Genomic DNA, 21,147 nt, shown 5'->3' on the forward strand with positions numbered 1-21,147 from the left:
GTGGGCGGGTTCCATCCAGGAAGCGGAACTCATTGGCTCCTAAAGAGCTGCCGCTCATCGCTAGAGGAGAGCTCATAGGCTGGCTCCGCAGAAGGAGGCGGGATCTTGTGGGCCTACCAAGCTCATTGTAAAGTCGAGCAACCGCCTCCCTCCCTCTGTCTCCACGGCTGCTGCTCTGGAGAAGCGACGGCTCTCGGGACTTAGCAGCGGCCAGGTTCTGAGTGACCCCCTTGGAGCGGACCGGCCAGGCGGGATGTGAGAGCACACAGGGAGTTCTGGAAGGTACCGCGGCCTGCAGCAGCGTTTTGAGTGTGTTGGTGTTGGAGTCCCGCGTGCCGCCTGTGTCTCCGGGACAGGGACTCGGTCACTTTTGTGGAAAGGCCTACGTGTGCAAGGAGCAAATACTACAGAAATTTCCTGGAACCTTGTGGGACATGCCCAGGAGGGTCTATGGTGAGTGCAGCCCAGTCAGACATTATCTAACCACCTGAGTCTGCTGCAGTTGGAATCTAAGAGAGCAGTGAGAAGTTGTCCTGTTCCTAAGTTCACAAAGTGAAGGCATGCAAATTACCATCCTGTGACCTTGGTACACGTGGGGTTTAGGAGTTCCAGCCTCATGGAATTGAACTCTTATTTTTTTTTTTAAGATTATTTATTTATTTATTTGAAAAAGTTAGAGGCAGAAAGAGAGGTGGGGAGGGTCTTCCATCTGCTGGTTCACTCCCCAAAGGGCCACAAGGGCCAGAGTTGGACCAACCTGAAGCCAGGAGCCAGGAGTCTGTTCCAGGTAAACTACAGGGGTGCAGGGGTCCAAGGACTTGGTCCATCTTCCACTGCTTTCCCAGGTGCATTAGCAGGGAGTTAGATGGGAAGTGGAGCAGCCAGGACTTAAACCGTCAGCCATATGGGATGCAGGTGCTGCAGGTGGTGGCTTAACCCAATACGCCACAGCACAACCCCCTAAACTCTGTTTAGATCAGAGAGAACAGTACAGGGAAAGGAAAAGGAAGGGCCCCTCACTGAAGAATAATAGCCTAATTGTAAAGGCCTAGATGGTCTAGTTAACTATTTGAAGGTGGCCTAGACCATTAACAACTGAATTCTGTACCTTTGTAATTTCTTCTCTCTCTCTCTCTCTTTTTTTTTTTTTAAGATTTATTTATTTATATGAAAGACAGAGTTACAGAGAGGCAGAAAGAGAGAGAGAGATCTTCTATCTGCTGGTTCATTCCCCCAAATGGCTACAATGGCCAGAGTTGGGCTGATCCAAAGCCAGGAGACAGGAGTTCTGGGTCTCTCATGCAGGTGCAGGGGCCCAAGGACTTGGGCCATCTTCTTCTGCTTTCCCAGACCATAGCAGAGAGCTAGATCGGAAGTGGAGCCGCTAGGTCTTGAACCAGCACCCATATGGGATGCCAGCACTGCAGGTGGCGGCTTTATCTGCTATGCCACAGAGCCAGCCCTAAGACAAGGTATTTTTTCCCCTTTGTATTTCCCCCAGTGATTTGCACTAGAGCCTTGGGAAACAAAAAATAGCATACCAGCCAGCGCCGCGGCTCACTAGGCTAATCCTCCGCCTTGCGGCGCCGGCACACCGGGTTCTAGTCCCGGTCGGGGCGCCGGATTCTGTCCCGGTTGCCCCTCTTCCAGGCCAGCTCTCTGCTGTGGCCAGGGAGTGCAGTGGAGGATGGCCCAGGTGCTTGGGCCCTGCACCCCATGGGAGACCAGGAAAAGCACCTGGCTCCTGGCTCCTGCCATCGGATCAGCGCGGTGCGCCAGCCGCAGCGCGCCGGCCACGGCGGCCATTGGAGAGTGAACCAACAGCAAAGGAAGACCTTTCTCTCTGTCTCTCTCTCTCTCTCTCACTGTCCACTCTGCCTGTCCAAAAAAAAAAAAAAAAAAAAAAAAGCATACCTTGCATCTGTTATGTATGCTCATATTTCTGTGCATTTGTGTATCCCCACCACCACCACATATACACTTTTGTGATAGAAGGATGTGGGTGATCCTGTGCCTGACAGGGAGAGACTGCCTGCCTAGCCCATGCAAGAGGTTAAGAGGGCATGGCACACCATGCCTCCTGAGAAAGACCCTGGTTGGGGGCTCAGCACACTGAGATCCACATATGACCTGACTGCTGGCAGGTGGCAGTGGCCCTAGGCACACTTTCCCCACCACCACTTCCTGTTGAGGGGTCTTGGACAGCTCCCAGGTGTGGCCCAGACCCATAAGACCACCTGGAAGGCTACGTAGGCTGGTTGGAGAAGCATGGAGGCACCAGTATTGGCTTTATTCTATAGAATTAGTGTTGCTACCCTGAACTAGCTACTCCCCTTTGCCTGCCCTATAAAAGCCTGTGCCTGATTGTTAATAAATGGACTGCCTCTGGTGCTTCTTGTTGAAGAATGCTGTCACCCCACCATCCCAACAGTGTGGACCTCGCAGGACGAGCCCACAGAAGGATACTGAAAGGACCTGAAGGACTGATTTTCCTCTTAACAGCCAAACTACCAAGCTTGGCATGAACAGAACTCCTTACAGGGTGAATAGAGACAGTTACAAAGAGAAGATAGTGACCAGGGCCTTGGCTCTGCTGTAAGGAAAGTAAGGAGAGCACGGGCAGGAGACGCCTCTGGCCCTGCCCTGGAGGAGTTTACACTCCCTCCTCAAGAGAGGACCTTGATAACTATTCTCAGATACATACTTCAAACTATGAGAAGCAGTGTGCAACAACGATACTAAAACACAAAGCCAGGGCCGATGATGCTGTGGTGTAGCCGGTAAAGTGGCCTGCAGACTGGCTGCTCCATGTCCCATTCAGCTCCCTGCTAATGCATCTGGGAAGGCAGCAGAGAATGGCCCAAGTGTTGGGGCCCTGCGCCCATGAGGGAGATCCAGAAGAAGCTCCTGATTCTTGGCTTCAGATCAGCTGAGCTCCAGCCATTTTGGCCATTTGGGGAGTGAATCAGTGGATAGAAGCTCTCTCTGTCTCTCCCTCTGTCTGTTGCTCTGCCTTTCAAATAAAATAACAAAATCTTTAAAAATAAATAAAGTAGCAGGCACATCCAGGAGTTTGGCCTAGCAGTTAACATATTGCATCCCAGGGCCAGTGCTGTGGTGTAGCAGGTAAAACTGCCACTTGCAACACCAGCATCTCATGCGGGCACCAGTTAGAGTCTGGCTGCTCTACTTCCAATCCAGCTCCCCTTTTTTTTTTTTTTTTTTTTTTTTTGACAGGCAGAGTAGACAGTGAGAGAGACAGAGACAGAGAGAAAGGTCTTCCTTTGCCGTTGGTTCACCCTCCAATGGCCGCTGCAGCTGGCGCACCGCGCCATCCTCCACTGCACCCCCCCCCCCCCGGGCCATAGCAGAGAGCTGGCCTGGAAGAGGGGCAACCAGGACAGAATCTGGCACCCTAACCAGGACTAGAACCCAGTGTGCTGGTGCCGCAGGCGGAGGATTAGCCTATTGAGCCATGGCACCGGCCTTCCAGCTCCCTTCTAATGCCTCTGGGAAAGCAGTGGAGAATGCCCCAAGTACTTGGGCCCCTGTTCCTGCATGTGAGACTCAGATGAAGCTCCTGGTTTCAGATTGGCACAGCTCTGGCCATTGTGGCCATTAAGGGAGTGAACCAGCAAATGGAAGACTTTTCTCTCCCTGTAACTCTGCCTTTCAAATAAGTAAATAAATCTTAAAAAAAAAAAAAAATACTGCATCCCCCATCAGAGTGCCTGGCCCAGCTCCAGCTACTGATAAATAAATAAATCTATTTAAATCAAATAAATAGATTAAAAAAAATAGATTAAAAAAAAAAAAACACATACTTTAAACCTTTCAGGCCCTCACAGGTTGCAAAATGATAGCCATTGGACTATATTAGACAGGCTGTTTGGCCTACTCACAGTGAGGTTTTGGTTTTTAATGATCTATGTATTTGAAAGGCAGAGTGACAGAAAGAAAGAGATATCTTCCATTCACTGTTCACTCTTCAAATGCTCACAACAGGGCTGGGCCAGGCTGAAACCAGGAGCCCAGAACTCCAGGAATCCTAGGTAGGTGGCAGGGTCTCAGGTACTTGAGGTATCATCTGTTACCTCCAGGGTGCACATTGGCAGGAAGCTGGTTGGGCAACAGAGGCAGGATTTCAACCAGGAATTTCCATATGGATGGAGGTAAAAGTGCCCACCACTGAAAATTCCAACTTGTATCCTTTTAAAATATTTATTTGTTTGAAAGATAAAGTTATAGAAAAAGAGAGAGATCTTCCATCTGCTGGCTCATTCCCTAAATGGCCACAATAGCCTGGCCCAGCCAGGCCAAAGCTAGGAGCCAGGAGTTTCATCCAGGTCTCACATGGGTGCAGCAGCCCAAACATTTGGACTGTCTTCCTATCTTCCACTGCTCTCCCAGGCACATTAGCAGGGAGCTGGATCAGAAGTGGAGCATCCAGGACTTGAACCGGCACCCATATGGAATGCCAGTGCTACAGGCAGCAGCTTTACCTGCTACATCACAACATTGGCCCCACTCCCCAATCCTTTGTAGCTCCTTGAAATTTGTAAGGTGCCATCCATTTGTGGTGTTCATGAACACTGTATTATTAACCATGTATGTGCCATCTCATGCATTCATTACCCTGAGTTGTTAAATGCTTTGGACCATTGAACTTTACCTTCAATTATGTTCTCCTTTCCTCTTCAAAGATTGTGTGCGTATTTGGCTTCTAAATTCACTCCCCTCTTTCCATCTCCAAGCAGGGATGTTCTCAGCATAAACACTCAATTTTTTGGATTGAATCTACCCAGGGGATTAGACACCAGTTCTTAGTAGAGAAGAGATCACCTTGACCTTGTAAGTTTCAACATCTTCAAGTTACATAATGAAGGGAATTACAACACACACTTTTCATAAACAAGTGTTACCAGGATGCTATAAAATAGACTTTTTTTAATCAATGAAGATTCAAATAAATTAATAAAGATTGATTAATTTATTTGAAAGACAGAGAACAGAGAAAGAGCAAGGGAGAGTTCTATTCCCTGATTCACTCCCCAAATGGTTGCAAAAGCCTGGTCCAGCCCACACCAAAGCCAGGAGGCAGGAACCCTATCCAGGTCTTCCACATGGGTTGCAGGGGCACAAGCACTTGGGCCATCATCCACTGGCTTCCCAGAAACATCAGCAGGAAGCTGGACCAGAAATGGCAAAGCCATGACTCAACCTGGTGCTTAGATGCGAGATGCCAGTGACGAAGAGTGGCAGCTTGACTCACCGTGTTCACAACGCTTGCTGGAAGAGTCACTTTAAAGAGGTTTGTTATCCTGTGGAAGGGCCCACAAGTAGTAGAGGGGAGCTGGAATATGAACCTAGCCAGTCTGACCCCAAGGCATCCATTTCCCTCAATAGTCTGCTATTGCCTCAAAAGGGCCCCCTCAGGATGCAGGGGAGTGGTAAGGCCTTAGTAGACAGGAGGTGACCCAGGGTCTCAAGGGCATCAAAGGTCAAGTTTTAGCAGGATGGTAAAGAGGGGGTCGGGGGATAGGGAGGATGGTGGTAGCAATGATTCTTTCAAGAGGCAATAGCAGGGGTCGGCGCCGTGGCTCACTTGGTTAATACTCCACCTGCAGCGCTGACATCCCATATGGGCGCCGGGTTCTAGTCCCGGCTGTTCCTCCTCCAATCCAGCTCTCTGCTGTCGCCCAGGAGGGCAGTGGAGGATGGCCCAAGTGCTTGGGCCCTGCACCCACATAGGAGACAGGAAGAAGCACCTGGCTCCTGGCTTCGGATCGGCGCAGCTCCAGCTGTTGCGGCCATTTGAGGAGTGAACCAATGGAAGGAAGACCTTTCTCTCTGTCTCTCTCACTGTCTGTAACTCTACCTGTCAAATAAATAAATAAAATCTTAAAAAAAAAAAATACCACACAGGCTGTTACCTTTCTGTCTGTCTTGTGGGAACAGAAGTGATTTCTAAAAAATGGGCCAGCAATTCAGAAACTGCTCCCTTATCTGAGATGCCAGGAAGCCAGAAGGCTGGACCTCCATAGGTTTGAGAACTTTTTGTTGTTGCTGGGGATCAGGGTAGGGGAGAAGAGTTATTAAAAATAAGGGCCATGGGGCTTGCACTGTGGTACAGTGGGCAAAGCTGCCGCCTGCAGTGCCAGCATCCCATATGGGCGCCAGTTCGAGTCCTGGCTGTTCCACTTCTAATCCAGCTCTCTGCTATGGCCTGGGAAAGCAATAGAAGATGGCCCAAGTTCTTGGGCCCCTGCACCAATGTGGGAGACCCGGAAGAAGCTTCCTCACCTCTGATCTGGTTTTCTGCTGATGTGCACCATAGGAAGGCAGAGGATGATGGCTCAGGTACCTGTGCTCCTGCCACACACATGGGAGACCCAGACTGAGTGCCAAGCTCCTGGCTTCAGCCCAGCTAGTCCTGACTGTTGTGGGCGTTGAGGGATGGAATCAGCGACTCTCTCTCTCTCTCTCTGTCTCTCAAATAAAATGAAACTAATTAAATACATCAATTTAAAAAATTGGTTTTGAGAAGGGGAGAGAAGTTGTGTTCTTTTAACCCTACCTATCTCTGACTTCTCAAAAAAAATATTTCAGAGAATAGTCCCTTTTTTTATTAAAGATTTATTTGAGAGGCATAGGCAGAAAGAGAGAGAGAGAGAGAGAGAGGTCTTCCATCTGCTTTTTCACTTCCCAAATGGCTGCAATGGCCAGAGCTGCACCAATCCAAAGCCAGGAGCCAGGAGCTTCTTCCAGGTCTCCCATGTGGGTGCAGGGGCCCAAGCACTTGGGCCATCTTCTACTGCTTTCCCAGGCCATAGCAGAGAGCTGGATTGGAAGTGGAGCAGCTGAGACTTGAACTGGTGCCCCTATAGGATACTGGCAATACAGGTAGCAGATTTATCCACTACAGCACAACACCAGCCTGAGATAACATTTTTTTAAAGTTTTGTTTGTTTGTTATTCATTTGAGAGGCAGAGAGACCAAAGCAAAAATGGACACAGCAAGCTCCTATCTGCTGATTTACTCCCCAAATGCCCACAATCGCTGGGAGGCTGCAGCTGGGAGTGTGGAACGTAATTTGGGTCTCCCATGTTGGTGGCAGAGACCTAAGCCTTCTGCCTTACCTGCTAACTCCCTGTGTTTGCATTAGCATGAAGCAGAGTGGGGACTTGCATCCTGGCACTTCTTTATGGGAATTTGGCATCCCACTGGGCAGCTTAATCATTGCACCAAACTGCCCTGAAGAAATGACATCTGAGTTTCCATTCTATCACTGAAGGAAGAGTTAACCAAAGCTTTAGGGGCACTTATGGCTGGAGAAGATATAGATGAAGGGACAACTGTGTCTGGATACAAGAGCACCCAGGCTGTCAACAGGGAGATGGGTTGGTCAGTGGGAACAGGTAGGGTAGGACATTTGTTTTGGTTTCTGAACCAGGTGGCAGAGGGGAGGAAGCTGGTTTTAGCCACACAATAACATCAAGATCTATATGATTATACTCACATCATCAGATGATTACTGACTTTGTATCAATATTGAGTTTAGATGGGCTGGCACTGTGGCACAGCAGGTTAAAGCCCCCGGCCTGAAGTGCCAGCATCCCATATGGGCACCCATTCAAGTCTCAGCTGCCCCACTTCCAATCCAGCTCTCTGCTGTGGCCTGGGAAAGCAGAAGATGGCCCAAGTCCTTAGGCCCCTGAATCCACATGGGAGACCTGGAAGAAGCTCCTGACTCCTGATTTTGGGTCGGATCAGCTCCGGCTGTTGCAGCCATTTGGGGAGTGAACCAGTGGATGGAAGACCTCTCTCTCTGTCTCTACCTCTCTCTGCAATTCCGTCTTTCAAATAAATAAAAATAAATCTTAAAAAAATATATTGAGTTTAGATCAATGTGGCAATGTGCTCCTCTCTTACTACATGTTGACCCCAAGGTCATATTTGATACCCAGGAAGGAGCAGCACCTTGTAGGCAGAGTCTAAGGTCCAAAAACTCCTTGGTGGTGGGGAGGACATTGTGGTGCAGCAGGCTAAGTTGCTGTTTGGGACACCTGTATCCCATATTCAAGTGCCACCTGGAACCTCCAGCTTTTCCATTTCCGATCCACCTTTCTGCTAATGCTTCTGGGAGACAGCAATTGATGGTTAGAATACTTTGGCCACTACTACCCATGAGGCAGAGCCAAATGGAGTTCCACATTCCTGACTTCAGCCTGACCCAGTCCTGACCATTGTGGGCATTTGGGGAAAGAACCAGTGGGTGGAAAGTCAATCTCTCCCTCTCTGCCATTGGGGGTGTAAAGTAGAGAAAAAAACTGCTTGTGAGAGAGTGAGTATTGGGCACAGCAGATTAAGTCACCTCTCAGGACACCCACATCCCTGGCTTGAGTCCAGTCTGTTCTACCTCTGATACAGTTTCCGGGTAATGCACAACCTGGGAGACAACTGATGATGGCTCAGGAACTTGGCTCCCTGCCATCCAGGTGGGAGATCCAGACTGAGTTCCAGGCTCCTGGCTTCAGCCTGGCCCATTCCTAGCTGTTGTGGCCATTTGGGGAGTGAGCCACTCACTCTCTTGCTCTGCCTTTCAGATAAATAAATATTTAAAAAATAAACCAAATTTCTGTTTGTAGGGTTTCCCTTGGCCCCTTGATTCACAGTAGCCTAGCAGGTGACTGACTTAGCTGTCTTCAGTAATCGACAGACAAAAAAAGAAAAAGACAACATGTGAATGCTTAGGGTGCCAGGTCAGTCACTTCCTGTTATGCATCCTTATAGGCTCGGCTCCAAGGTGATGGCAAGGGCAGAGTTCACAGCTCCAAGCTCAGCTTTCCTGGACAGAGAACTCCTTGTCATTGGTGCCATCTGCAGGGCATTAAGGAATTTGCCAGGATGTAGTTGGGATTGCGAGGGTGGAAATGGCATCCATGGATGAAATGCTCTACCCCCTCCCCTGATTAAGCTTCTGAGACTGAGCGAGTCCCTAAACCACAGCCCGAATCCTCAGAAGAGCCAGATGACCCACGTTCCCTTTGATCTTGTGGCACACGGCATTTAGGGCCTGAGGCCGGCAAGCCCAGACTCCTGGTACACTTCCCTTCTGCTCTGCAATTAAATCTACCAGCTGTGAAAGGAGGAACCAGGCGCCTCCCATTTTAACAGTGACCTCAGGGAGGTGAAGAATGCCAAGCTGCGAGGCATTTCCTCATTCTGGTGCTTAAAAAAATTTCAAAAAAGGTGAGTGGTTGAGTGTGGATTGAAGGTGTTGATGTAGTTGAAGTTAATAATCATTATTATTTTATTGTCCTTGTCCTGGCTAAGTAAACTTTCCTTGTGCTTTTTCTTTTATTTATTTGAAAGACAGAGTTTCAGAGAGAGGTAGAGACAGAGAGAGAAAGGGAAGTCTTCCATCCGCTGCTTCACTCCCCAGCTGAGCCGATCTGAAGCCACGAGCCAGGAGCTTCATCCGGGTCTCCTGTGTGGGTGCAGGACTGAAGCACTTGGGCCATCTTTACTGCTTTCTCAGACACATTAGCAGGGAGCTGGATTGGAGGTGGAGCAGCTGGGACTCAAACCAGTGCCTCTATGGGATGCTGCAGGCCGGGGCTTTAACATGCTGTGCCACAGCACTGGCCACATAGTCTTTCTTATTTCCATTTCCTTTTGTGATTAAATAGCTCCTGGGTAGAGCTGAGTATCACTGTCAAGGCCCTGGGGTGCCCTACCCTTCATTCCCCTGAGGCTTGGACACAAATCTCAAAGCCAACAAGTCCTTCCAGATTCCATCACTCTCCTTGCTAGCCCTCTGGAGAAGGCAAAAAGCAAATTTGTAGAGCAAAATGGAGAGTATACTCAGAGGGCTCAGGGGCCTGAACAGTGACAGAGCAATAGGTGAGATGTCTCTTTGCTCTCTAGGCTCTCCCCTGAGCTGCAGCTTCTCTGGAGGGGCTGAAGGAGGCCTGAGCTGGGAAACAGTATTTTTTTTTTTTTTAATTTAAAGGTCTCCTTTTTTTTTTTTTTTTTTTTAAAGATTTATTTATTTATTTATTTGAAAGTCAGAGTTACACAGGGAGAGAAGGAAAGGCAGAGAGATACAGAGAGTGATCTTCCATCTAATGGTTCACTCCCCATTTGGCTGCAATGGCCAGAGCTTCTCCAATCTGAAGCCAGGAGCTTCTTCTGGGTCTCCCATGTGGGTGCAGGGGCCCAAGCACTTGGGCCATCTTCTACTGCTTTCCCAGGCCATAGCAGAGAGCTGGATGGAAAGTGGAGAAGCCGGGACTCAAACTGATGCCCATATAGGATGCCAGCACTGCAGGCGGTGGCTTTACCTGCTACACTACAGTGCTGGCCTCAAGAGCAAATATTATAAAATCTCAGGTCTTAAAGCTTACCTTGAAACCAACACTAAGGAACCTGGCTTAAGAAGGAAACACTCAGCATTTCTTACCCTCTAGGAGCATTCTGTAGACCCTAAGCATTGCCAGGCACTGTACATGCTGCTGGGCAGAGATACACAGGATCATAATTCAGACTCCAGGAACCCTGTAAAGGAGGGTTGATGGCAGCTCTGGCTGCCCCCACCTTTCGTCAAAGCCACACCTCCCTCACAACCCTCTCCTGGGATCTCGTGTCTCCCATGATGTAATAATTACAAGACATATAATAGACTTATAAGTCATTGCCTTGATGTATAAGGCAGTTGGAAACAGGGAGTGAATTACTTAGTATGAGCAGTAAGTCCGATCAGTAACCAAATAATTTAGGCTATAAAAAGTATAGTTCAGAGAGATATTTGTCCTTTTTTAAAAAAAGATTTATTTATTTGAAAGGCTGAGTTATAGAGAGGCAGAGACAGAGAGAGAATGAAGTGTTCCAGTGTTCCATTCATTGGTTCACTCTCTTTTCTTTCTTTTTTTTTTTTTTTTTTTTTTTTTTTACAGGCAGAGTGGATAGTGAGAGAGAGAGACAGAGAGAAAGGTCTTCCTTTTGCCATTGGCTCACCCTCCAATGGCCGCCGCGGCCAGCGCGCTGCGGCCAGCGCACCGCGCTGATCCAATGGCAGGAGCCAGGTACTTCTCCTGGTCTCCCATGGGGTGCAGGGCCCAAGCACTTGGGCCATCCTCCACTGCACTCCCTGGCCACAGCAGAGAGCTGGACTGGAAGAGGGGCAACCGGGACAGAATCTGGTGCCCCGACTGGGACTAGAACCTGGTGTGCCGGCGCCGCAAGGCGGAGGATTAGCCTAGTGAGCCGCGGCGCCGGCCGGTTCACTCTCCAAATGGCCACAACAGCCGGAGCTGGGCTGATGTGAAGTCAAGAGCCAGGAGAGCCTCTTCTGGGTCTCCTATGTGGTTACTGGGGCCCAAGGACCTGGGCCATCTTCTGCTGCTTTCCAAGGCCATAGCAGAGAGCTGGATCAGAAGAGGAATAGCTGGGACCCGAACTGACACCCATATGGGATCCCAGCACTGAGGCAGCAGCTTTACCCGCTATGCCACAGTGCCAGCCTTGATATCTGCCCTTTAAAACACTTTTAATTTATTTGAAAGGCAGAGAGACAGAGACAGAAGTCCTGTACATTCTTCATGTGCCCACAAGGGCCAATACAGTGCTGGACTGAAGCCAGGACCCAGGAACCTCACCCTGGTCTCCTGTGTGAGTGACAGGGACCCAAGTACTTAAAGCATTACCTGCTGTTTCCCAGGGTGCACATATGCAAGAAGCTGGAGTCTGGAGTACAGCCAGAACTTGAACCCATGCATTCTGACATGAGATGTGAGCACCCCACATGGCATCTTAATCATTACACAGGCTGTTCTCATGCACAGGGAAGCAATCTTTTGGGTTTCCCTGACCAACAATAAACCTTCTTCCTTAAAGAAAATCATTACACAAAATGCCTGCCCCAAGAAGTCTGTTTGTTTTAAAGATTTATTTATTTATTTGAAAGTCAGAGTTACACAGTGAGAGAAGGAGAGGCAGAAAGGGCGGGGGGAAGAGAAAGAGAGGAAGAAGTCTTCCATCCACTGGTTCACTCCCCATTTGGCTGTGATGGCCGGAGCTGCACTGATCCGAAGCTAGGAGCCAGGAGCCAGGAGCTTCTTCCAGGTCTCCCATTCAGGTGCAGGGGCCCAGGGACTTGAGCCATCTTCTACTGCTTTTCCAGGCCATAGCAGAGAACTAGATCGGCAGTGGAGCAGCCAGTACTTGAACCGGTGCCCATATGGGATGTGGGCACTGCAGGCAGCGGGTTTACCCACTATACCACAATGCCGGCCCCTTAAGGGTAGTTTAAAAGGCAACCAAAAATATTGAAAACTGGATTTGAACAGTAGAACATGAAAAACCTCCCTTCTCTAAATGACAGGCTTCCCTCCAATTCTTCTTAAAATATTTCCAACAGAGGTGGGTATTGTGGCACAAGCTGCTGCTTTGGGACTCCTGCCATCAGATCGGAATGCCTGGGATTGAGTTCTACTCTCACTTCTGATCCAGCTTCCTGCCAATGCACCTGCAGGGCAGCTCATCATGAATCATGTACTTCCCTCGGAGTGAGTGATCTACGAGACAGCAAGTTGGAAGCCACAACATGCATTTGTCATTTCTGCAATTTCGCATTCCCTATGCATGTCACTCAATATTATTCAGTTCAGGAGGAAGCTTCACAATGACAGGTAACAAGAAGAATTGAAAATCACAAACAAAATCCAAAAGTTCCATGTTTATATCAAGCAAAACATTCTACTATTATTCCTCTCCTCCCCATATGCTTGAAATATTTATTGGAAATTAATTAATTTGAAAGGCACAGTGACACAGAGAGACAGAGAAATCTTCCGTCCTCTGGTTTCCTCCACAAATGCCACAACAGCCAGCATTGAGCCAGGCCAAAGCCAGGACCCAGGAACTCCATCCAGGTGCTGAAACATGAACTAGTACTCTGATAGGGGATGTGAGTGTCCCAAAGTGGTGATTTTTAAAAATTTATTTGAAAGTCAGAGTTACACACAGAGAGGAGAGGCAGAGAGAGAGAGAGAGAGAGAGAGAGAGAGAGAGAGGTCTTGAGAGGTCTTCCATCTGCTGGTTCACTTCCCAAATGGCCACAATGGCTGAAGCCAGGGGCTTCTTCCACGTCTCCCACGCAGGTACAGGGGCCCAAGGTCTTAGGCCATCTTCTACTGCTTTTCCCAGGCCATAGTAGAGAGCTAGATTAGAAATGGAGCAGCTGGGACTCAAACTGGTGCCCATATGGGATGCTGGCCAGCACTGCAAGCAGCGGTGGCTTTACCAGCTACACCACAGTGCTGGACCCCCAAGTGGTGATTAAAAAAAAAAAAAAAAGATTTGAAAGGCAAAGTGACAGAGAGGGAGACAGAATCTTCCATCCATTGGTTCGCTCCCCAAATGGCTGCAACTGTCTGGGCTAGTCCAGGAATCAGGAACTCCACTTGGGTCTCCCACAATGGTGGCAGGTGCCCAATACTTGGGCCACCATCGTTAGCAGGGAGCTGGATTAGAAGAGGAGCAGCCTGGCACTTTGATATGGGATGCTGGTGCTGCAAGCAGAGGCTTAACTCTTTGCACCACAATGCCAGCCCCTCAAATGGCAGCTTCCCCTACTGCATCACCATGCCCACCACAGCCTAAGTTGGAAGTGGTACCCATGAACTTAGTTTTCTCCAGAGCTTCCTATTTGGTTTGTAGCAGCAAAGACTTGTGGAGGGTGCATGCTTGCTTCTGGGTTCCCACCAGGCAAACAAGCCAAACCAAAACACCTGAAATCCTGGCTTCTCAGTCCTGCCTGCCTTGTGCCTCAGAAATCTGAAGAAGCACCATGACACACTTGACTGTGACTGTAGGCCACTCAGGGACCTTTCTGGAGTGCAAGCTGCTCTCTGCATTCTTTGCTGCTGTGCCCCAGGCTCTGATTGAACCACCTTCCCTGCTTATTTTGCAGAAGAGAGGACAGAATCATTTTACAGACCTCAGGGTGTTCAGCACTAACTCAGACCTTGAATCCGCACTGAGCCACTTAATCTCATCCTGGTGCCTGCCTTCTTCATGGTCTGTGCTGCTGTCCTAGGCCTGCAAAGCTATCCACCAGCTTTCCCTGAAATGTCTATGCCTTTCTGTAAATCTGTATGATATATGGGCTAAGAAATAACCTGGGAAAATTGTATAGCCCCCTCCTACTCGAGATTTTTCCATCCACTGCTCACTAAACCAGGCACCCACAACACCTGGGAATGAGTGAGGCCCCAGCCAGAAGTCCATAACGCCATCTGGGTCTCCCACATGGATGGCACAAGGACCCAAGTACTTGAGCCATTGCCTGCTGATTCCCAGAGTGTGCAATCAAAAGCAAAGCTGGGTATGGGATGGGAGCAGACCAAGGGACATCTTAACTACTTACCATATGCCTAGCACTCTAATCCTAACCCAAGCTATCAGCATGGATGAACAGAAACTTATTCTTGCAGAATGCAATCTTCCACATAAGGCAGTGGAAGACAGCCCAACTACTCAGGCCCTTGCCATTCATGTGGAACACTGTTTCAACCTGTATGTTGTCAGTCATTTGGGGAGTGAACCAGAAATTCAAAGATGACTCTTCCTCTTTACTACCTTATACTAAGTTGCATGCTATCTAAAAGTACTGATTTCTTTATACCTAAAATGCAGTCATGACCACAAGAACTAAACAAGCCCTGGACTAGCAGACTAACTTTTGGAACTGGTTAGTTACATGCCAGGTCTCTTGCCTTTGCAGTCCAAGGTATCCCCCTTTCCCTGGAGCACCTGGATAGGTAGTGGGGGGCCCACAGCCATCACATGCTCCAGGTATACATGACTTGTAGTTTAAAAAAAACACAGGAGACATAGCTTTTTTCTTAAAGCCTTTACTTTCAGACATGATGCAAATTATTTCACAGGTACACATGGAAAAACAGACATGATCACAGTTGAGTGAAGACAATGTAGCCGGGAAAGTCTAATGGCTGTCAGCTACTGTTGAAGCTGAAGTTCAGTGACATGCTGCAGGGCTCAAAGGAATGGAAAATTAGTATTCCTCTCCTTCCTCCTCACCCTCACCTTCAACAGAATCCACACCAACCTCCTCGTAATCCTTCTCCAGGGCAGCCATGTCCTCACGAGCTTCAGAAAACTCTCCCTCCTCCATGCCCTCCCCCACGTACCAGTGAACAAAGGCACGCTTGGCATACATCAGGTCAAACTTGTGGTCCAGGCGAGCCCAGGCCTCAGCAATGGCTGTGGTGTTGCTCAGCATGCACACAGCTCGCTGCACCTTGGCCAGGTCTCCACCAGGCACCACCGTGGGAGGCTGGTAGTTAATGCCAACCTTGAAGCCAGTGGGGCACCAATCCACAAACTGGATGCTGCGCTTGGTCTTGATGGTAGCAATGGCAGCATTGACATCTTTGGGAACCACGTCGCCACGGTACAGCAGGCAGCAAGCCATGTATTTACCGTGGCGAGGGTCACATTTCACCATCTGGTTGGCCGGCTCAAAGCAGGCATTGGTGATCTCTGCTACAGAAAGCTGCTCGTGGTAGGCTTTCTCAGCAGAGATGACGGGGGCGTATGTGGCCAGAGGGAAGTGGATGCGGGGGTAGGGCACCAGGTTGGTCTGGAATTCTGTCAGGTCAACATTCAGGGCTCCGTCAAACCGCAGGGAAGCCGTGATGGAGGACACGATCTGGCTAATAAGGCGGTTCAGGTTAGTGTAGGTGGGGCGCTCGATATCGAGGTTTCTACGACAGATGTCATAGATGGCCTCGTTGTCTACCATGAAGGCACAATCAGAGTGCTCCAGGGTGGTGTGGGTGGTGAGGATGGAGTTGTAGGGCTCCACCACAGCTGTGGAAACCTGGGGGGCTGGGTAGATGGAGAACTCCAGCTTGGACTTCTTGCCGTAATCGACAGAGAGGCGTTCCATCAGCAGGGAGGTGAACCCAGAACCAGTTCCCCCACCAAAGCTGTGGAAAACCAAGAAGCCCTGCAGGCCCGTGCACTGGTCAGCCTGGAGAGAAAGAAAACAAAAGGTAGCATTTTAATGTCAGGACACATTTCCCATCTGGTTTAGAACACCAATTACCAGTAGTGTAACCCAGTCCCCATTTTGGCAGGCACCACAGAAAATCCTGCCATCTGTTTACCCCATTACACTTGCACTCCAATCCCCTGATCCACCTTAAATACATCTTTATATAGGGTATTTACCAGCTTGCGAATTCGGTCCAGGACGAGGTCAATGATCTCCTTGCCAATGGTGTAGTGCCCGCGGGCATAGTTATTGGCAGCATCTTCCTTGCCCGTGATGAGCTGCTCGGGGTGGAAGAGCTGGCGGTAGGTGCCGGTGCGAACTTCATCTGGAAGAGGGAAGCAGACCAGCCACCTGTCACTGACAGCCTGCAGGGCCCCGGGGTGCCAGGGGCTCCCCCCTCACAGAATTGTCCCAGACCTGTCCCAGCACCCGGGGCTCTCACTGAGGCCACGGAGGCCAACTCACCAATGACCGTGGGCTCCAGGTCTACAAACACGGCCCTGGGCACGTGCTTGCCAGCGCCCGTCTCACTGAAGAAGGTGTTGAAGGAGTCGTCTCCTCCCCCAATGGTCTTGTCACTTGGCATCTGGCCATCGGGCTGGATGCCGTGTTCCAGGCAGTAGAGCTCCCAGCAGGCATTGCCGATCTGGACACCAGCCTGGCCGACGTGGATGGAGATGCACTCACGCTGTGAGGATAGGAGGAAAAAAAAAGAATTTAAGCCATGGGTGACTGTTGCAGAATCAACTTTCAAAAATTTGGTTTAAAATTCCCTAAAATGTTACCCTTTTCGGTTGGGGAGAAAAGCTACATTTCTTTTAATGAATTTCTCAGCCATCCACAGTGTGGTAGGCCTCTTTCCGGCCTACAACGGCTTAGTCTCGACTTCCTCCTTTTGGGGAGCCATGATAGGGGAAGCGGCCAGCTCTCCATGCAGCTGTGAGATCAGGAAGCACGTGGCCAGGGCCCAGCAGAGGAAATGCCAGGCCCGCAGAGCCTGGGGCGGGGCTCTGCGGCAGGCGATGAATGAGCAATTTCGGGTGCGCACTTGGGCGTGGCCCGGCAGCTGCAAGAGAGGCCCAAGGTGGCCACGTCCAGCCTCCTACCCTGCCCGCAGGCACTGGGCTTGGTCCGGCATGTCCGCAAGTGTCCGGGTACAGCAGGGGATTATCAGCGTCCCACATCTGAGCCAAGATCCGATTTCCGCTCCTTTGCAACCCCCTAACCGCCACCACCTGCTCCCACACAAATTCCTAACGAAGCAAGGAGGGACAGATGGCCCCCTACAGCCTGCCGGGGCTTCATTGTCCTAATACACAGTTGCAGCGCGGAACGCATTCCAGGAATTCTCCCCCTCTCCCCTCCCCACATTCCAGTTCCAGAAACTCCGGGTCGCGGGAGCCACGCCCTCCAGCCGGACCGCAGCGCCCCAGCGCGCACGCGCAGGCTGCAGGGGCCGTTTCCCGCCGAGGTAACGGTCGCGCGTGCGCTTTGTGTCTCCTGCGCCTTCCCGCCCCCGCGTTTTCGCGCCCAAGAGGAAGTGAGGGCCAGCAGGGACGGCGCGCGTCCGAGAGCCCCGGGCGCTGGGCTGAGTGGGGAGGGGCGGGCGCAGGAAAAAGACTCAGGGTGGGGGATGGTGGTATGTGTGTGTGGAGGGGAGTTCTACCGGCCTCGCGCCCGAGAATTAAGGATTAAAGGAGAGCGCCAAACACGGCGTAAGGGGTCGGCCCTGCGCCCCGCCACGCTCCCCGGAGTCCCTGGGGGAAAAAACCCGGCCACCATCTTCTTTCTGAGGCTCCGCCATTCTCCACAAACCCTTGTTCTCATCTGCCCACGCCGTGCCACCTGCCTCCCACCGTTCGACGCCGGCCCCAGCCCGCGCTAGATAGAGACCCCCGGCGCCTCGCGGTCCTTTATCTCCCCATCTCCCAGCTCGAGGCCGGGCGGCGCGTACTCACCATGGTGGCTAACGAGTTAGGAGGCGGAGAAGAAGACAGGAGCAGACGGCGGGTCCCCGGTTACCGTCCCCGACAAGCTAAGAGTCGAGGTAAGTAACGCACTGAGGCAGGGGCGGCGCCGGAGCCGCTTTAAGTAGCGGCTGCGGAAGGGGGCGGGCGGGCTCCGCCCTCGGTCCCGCGCGCCATTCCGGGCCCGGCCTGGCCGCCGCAGAGGCGGGATCGGCGCCCGCGCCCGCGCCCGCGCCCGCGCCCGCGCCCCGCGCCCGCTCTGGGCGGGTCCCCGGGCCCGCGGCCGCGCGCGCCTCTGCGGTAGTCTGCGGTGGGCGGCCCTGGCGACTTCGGGGTGGGGGATGGGAGTCTCCCGGGCCGTGTGACGGACGCAGAGACCCCCGGCCCCTGGTTCGGTTGGTTCAGCCGCTCATTTTCTTGTTGCTGCCGTTGGTCAGTGAGTTTTGCAGCTTTCTCTTCTGGGCTCCTTGCTGGGTGATGACTCGGTGTCATCATCACTCGCCGGCAGCGGATTAGCAGTACCACTGGAAAAAGTGGTACCCAATGCTCTGGACATTTGAGGCTGGGAGAAGGGCAGGGTAGGCCTCGCGCTTGGACCTAAAGCCACAGGTTTATGGACACTACCCTAGGGACTTTAAAAAAAGGGGGGGGGGTAGTTGAAAAAAAAAAAAAAACAGCTTTGGAACATTTGGTAGCGGAATTGAAGAAGTGAGATGAAACCTGAGGGTGGGGGTGGGAGCTAAATCGTTTGACACTGCAGGGTTTTCCGAAGGGCGGATCCCCTGTGCTGATAGAATTTTGTAGAAAGAAAAAAAAAAAAAAGGTGTCGTGCATTATGTCAGTTGTTTAGAGTTTAGGGCCAAGAGACCCAGGTTAGAGTGGACAGACTAGTTCCCCACCCCCACCGCCAGGAAAATCTCTTTCAAGATTGTACACTACATTGCTAATCTTTGGAAATGCCTTAAGATGGTTAGGGCTACAGCGTGGCTTTAAAATCGTCGTTAAGCAGAAACCTTGTGCTATTGGTAAACTATTCAAGATGTCCTCCCCATGTTGCAGCAGGTGAACATGACACAGTAAAAATTCACAATTCATGTCCGTTTATTACCTTATTCAGACTTGGTAAAGCCTTCTGATTGCAGACAAATAGCACATTTGCACTGCTAATATTCCTACATGCATTTTGTAAAGATACATGACTCCCATGTCAACCTGGCATGCAAGCTGGAAATTCTTGTTTATTTCCCATAAAAATTTTTTTTTAGTTCTTTTAAAAGATTTTAGACTCAAAACCCCAATTTACACACACTTTTCAAACTTGGTTAGAGAGGGCAGTTACAAATTTGGAAATTGTCACTTCTTAGTCTTTAACCCCTCTTCCTGGTTCTTGAAAGGATACTGAAAATAGTATTTAGCTTTCCTTAACTGGAGGAATGAACGCTAGGGAAGCAGACTGCTGAACTCCACGTCGCCATCTGCCTTGGACAAGAGCCATTTCAGAGCAGGCACCTCCCTCCTCCTGACTCTCTGCAGAATAGCAGCACATTCACTGCAGGGGTTTGCTGCTGTGGGCCCCTCTGTCTCCCTGGATGCCTTCCTAAAACTACTGGCTTTGCTGGTCTTGTTATCTGTGTACTCCCCTGCTGTGCATGCGGAAGTATTTGAGTTTCTTTTTAGGTCCCTGATGATACCTCAGGGTTCACAGAGTAATAGAACTGAAAGATATCTTTAAATAGAACCCAGTCTGGTATGTTTATGCCAGAAAAATATGAAATAGTGATAATTTATTTTGCTTCCTCTTGAGTACCTGAACCAGCAGGGTGACTTGCTTGCTTGCTTGCTTGCAGCCATAGTAAAACTTACAGGGGTCTCTATCATACTGTGCATGTATGTACTTTGTATTCAAGGACTGACAAGGGAGTTGTTATTTGTGTCTCTAACATAAGTGTAGTCTATATACTGGGGGAACATTGTATTTCATTGGACAGGTCTCTGTTTTGTTGTAACTATTTGCGTTGAGTCTTTTCTGTAGTGGGAAACCCAGTGTTGCAGTCTGAGCCACTCCCATCTTCCCTACATATGTTACTGTTCAAAGCCCTCAGTAACTGTTGTTGGTAGTTACATCTTGTGATTCAGACACAGAGTTTTACAAAGCGTTTTGTTAATTTTCCTGGCCCCAAACAAACAGAACATACAAGTAGCAACAATTTACTAAGATCAACAGCTCCTGGGGAGTGATTTTTGTTCTTATTCCAGTGTTAACAGGCTTGCCTACGCCATTTCCTGTTCTGCTTTATTGGCTTTGATGTCAGATATGACTAGATTCTGCTATAACTTTGTTAGGGGATAGTGTTTCGACTTAAACCCTTAATTATCTTTCTTAAGCTTTATTTATGAATAGAAATAAATATTAACTTGGAATCATCTTTCTTTCATTTGTCCAATTATTAAATTTTGTCAGATTTATCTGTTTGCCCACCACCTTATTATATCATATCACCCTATTATTGAACAGCTGATAGAATCTGAAATTACTTTGTATATTTATTTACTCGTTTTAAAGTTTTTTTCCTTTATGTGGCTTCATGTCTGTTCTGTGGAAGTCCGTTTTGTGGGCACCAAAATGAAAACTCGATTGCCCTTCCTAACCTCACTTTCTTCCATTCTCGCTCATTAAGAGAATCCTATTTTTAATGTATTTTATTTATTTAAGATTTGTTTTATATATTTGAAAGACAGAGAGAGAGAGAGAGAGACAGATCTTCCATCCCCTGGTTCACTCCCCAAATGGCCATGATAGCCAGGGTTGGACCAGGCCCAAGCTGGAAGTCCAGAACTCCATCCGACCTCCCAGGTAGGTGGCAGGGGCTCAGGTACTTGCTGCTTTCCCAGGTGCATTAGCAGGGAGCTGCATTGGAAGCAGAGCAGTCGAGAGCAGAACTGGTGCTCAGAGGGGGGGTACTAGCACTGCAGGCATTAGCTTAACCCACTGCTCTAAAATGCCACACCCTATTTTTTTTAAAGCAGTATTTATTTATTTATTTACATTTATTTGGAGAGCAGAGTGACAGAGATCTTCCATCCACTGGCTCACT

At 49.7% G+C, this 21,147-nt stretch overlaps 1 protein-coding gene and 2 long non-coding RNA genes across 4 annotated transcripts in view; 2 read left to right on the top strand and 1 right to left on the bottom strand.

Moving 5' to 3' along the window:
• The first annotated feature begins 99 nt into the window (after positions 1–99).
• LOC138844347 (uncharacterized) lies at positions 100–13,362 on the top strand. Its single transcript, XR_011380043.2, has 2 exons — positions 100–453; positions 12,423–13,362. It is a non-coding gene; the product is annotated as an uncharacterized LOC138844347 (long non-coding RNA).
• A 1,540-nt stretch (positions 13,363–14,902) lies between these two features.
• On the bottom strand, positions 14,903–18,137 carry TUBA1B (tubulin alpha 1b). Of its 2 annotated transcripts, none has more exons than XM_070051285.2 (4): positions 16,871–17,513; positions 16,551–16,773; positions 16,262–16,410; positions 14,903–16,061 (listed from the first exon to the last, which is right to left on the bottom strand). In XM_070051285.2, the coding sequence occupies exons 2-4, from the start codon at positions 16,669–16,671 to the stop codon at positions 15,081–15,083; spliced, it is 1,251 nt and encodes a 416-aa protein (XP_069907386.1). In that variant the 5' UTR covers positions 16,672–16,773; positions 16,871–17,513; the 3' UTR covers positions 14,903–15,080. The 2 variants fall into 2 exon arrangements, with proteins under 2 accessions (XP_069907386.1, NP_001182735.1); NM_001195806.1 differs by lacking the exon at positions 16,871–17,513 and adding an exon at positions 18,044–18,137 and having other exon boundaries at positions 14,904–16,061.
• The window catches only part of LOC103348262 (uncharacterized), a 47,279-nt gene continuing 44,125 nt past the window's right edge, over positions 17,994–21,147 (top strand). The window contains exon 1 of the long non-coding RNA XR_011380041.2: positions 17,994–18,132. This is a non-coding gene — a long non-coding RNA (uncharacterized LOC103348262). The remainder of the gene's footprint in view (positions 18,133–21,147) is intronic.

This window comes from Oryctolagus cuniculus, chromosome 11 (assembly GCF_051225735.1).
Source record: "Oryctolagus cuniculus isolate XC-2025 breed Fujian yellow rabbit chromosome 11, ASM5122573v1, whole genome shotgun sequence".
NCBI lineage: Eukaryota > Metazoa > Chordata > Mammalia > Lagomorpha > Leporidae > Oryctolagus > Oryctolagus cuniculus.

What these genes read in the sequence shown, in the direction of transcription:
- TUBA1B (NM_001195806.1), bottom strand. An exon ending in CCTGGAGCCCACGGTCATTG is followed by an intron (nt 16,411 to 16,550) that starts GTGAGTTGGCCT and finishes TCCCTCTTCCAG; the next exon opens with ATGAAGTTCGCACCGGCACC. An exon ending in TGGACCGAATTCGCAAGCTG is followed by an intron (nt 16,062 to 16,261) that starts GTAAATACCCTA and finishes CTTTCTCTCCAG; the next exon opens with GCTGACCAGTGCACGGGCCT.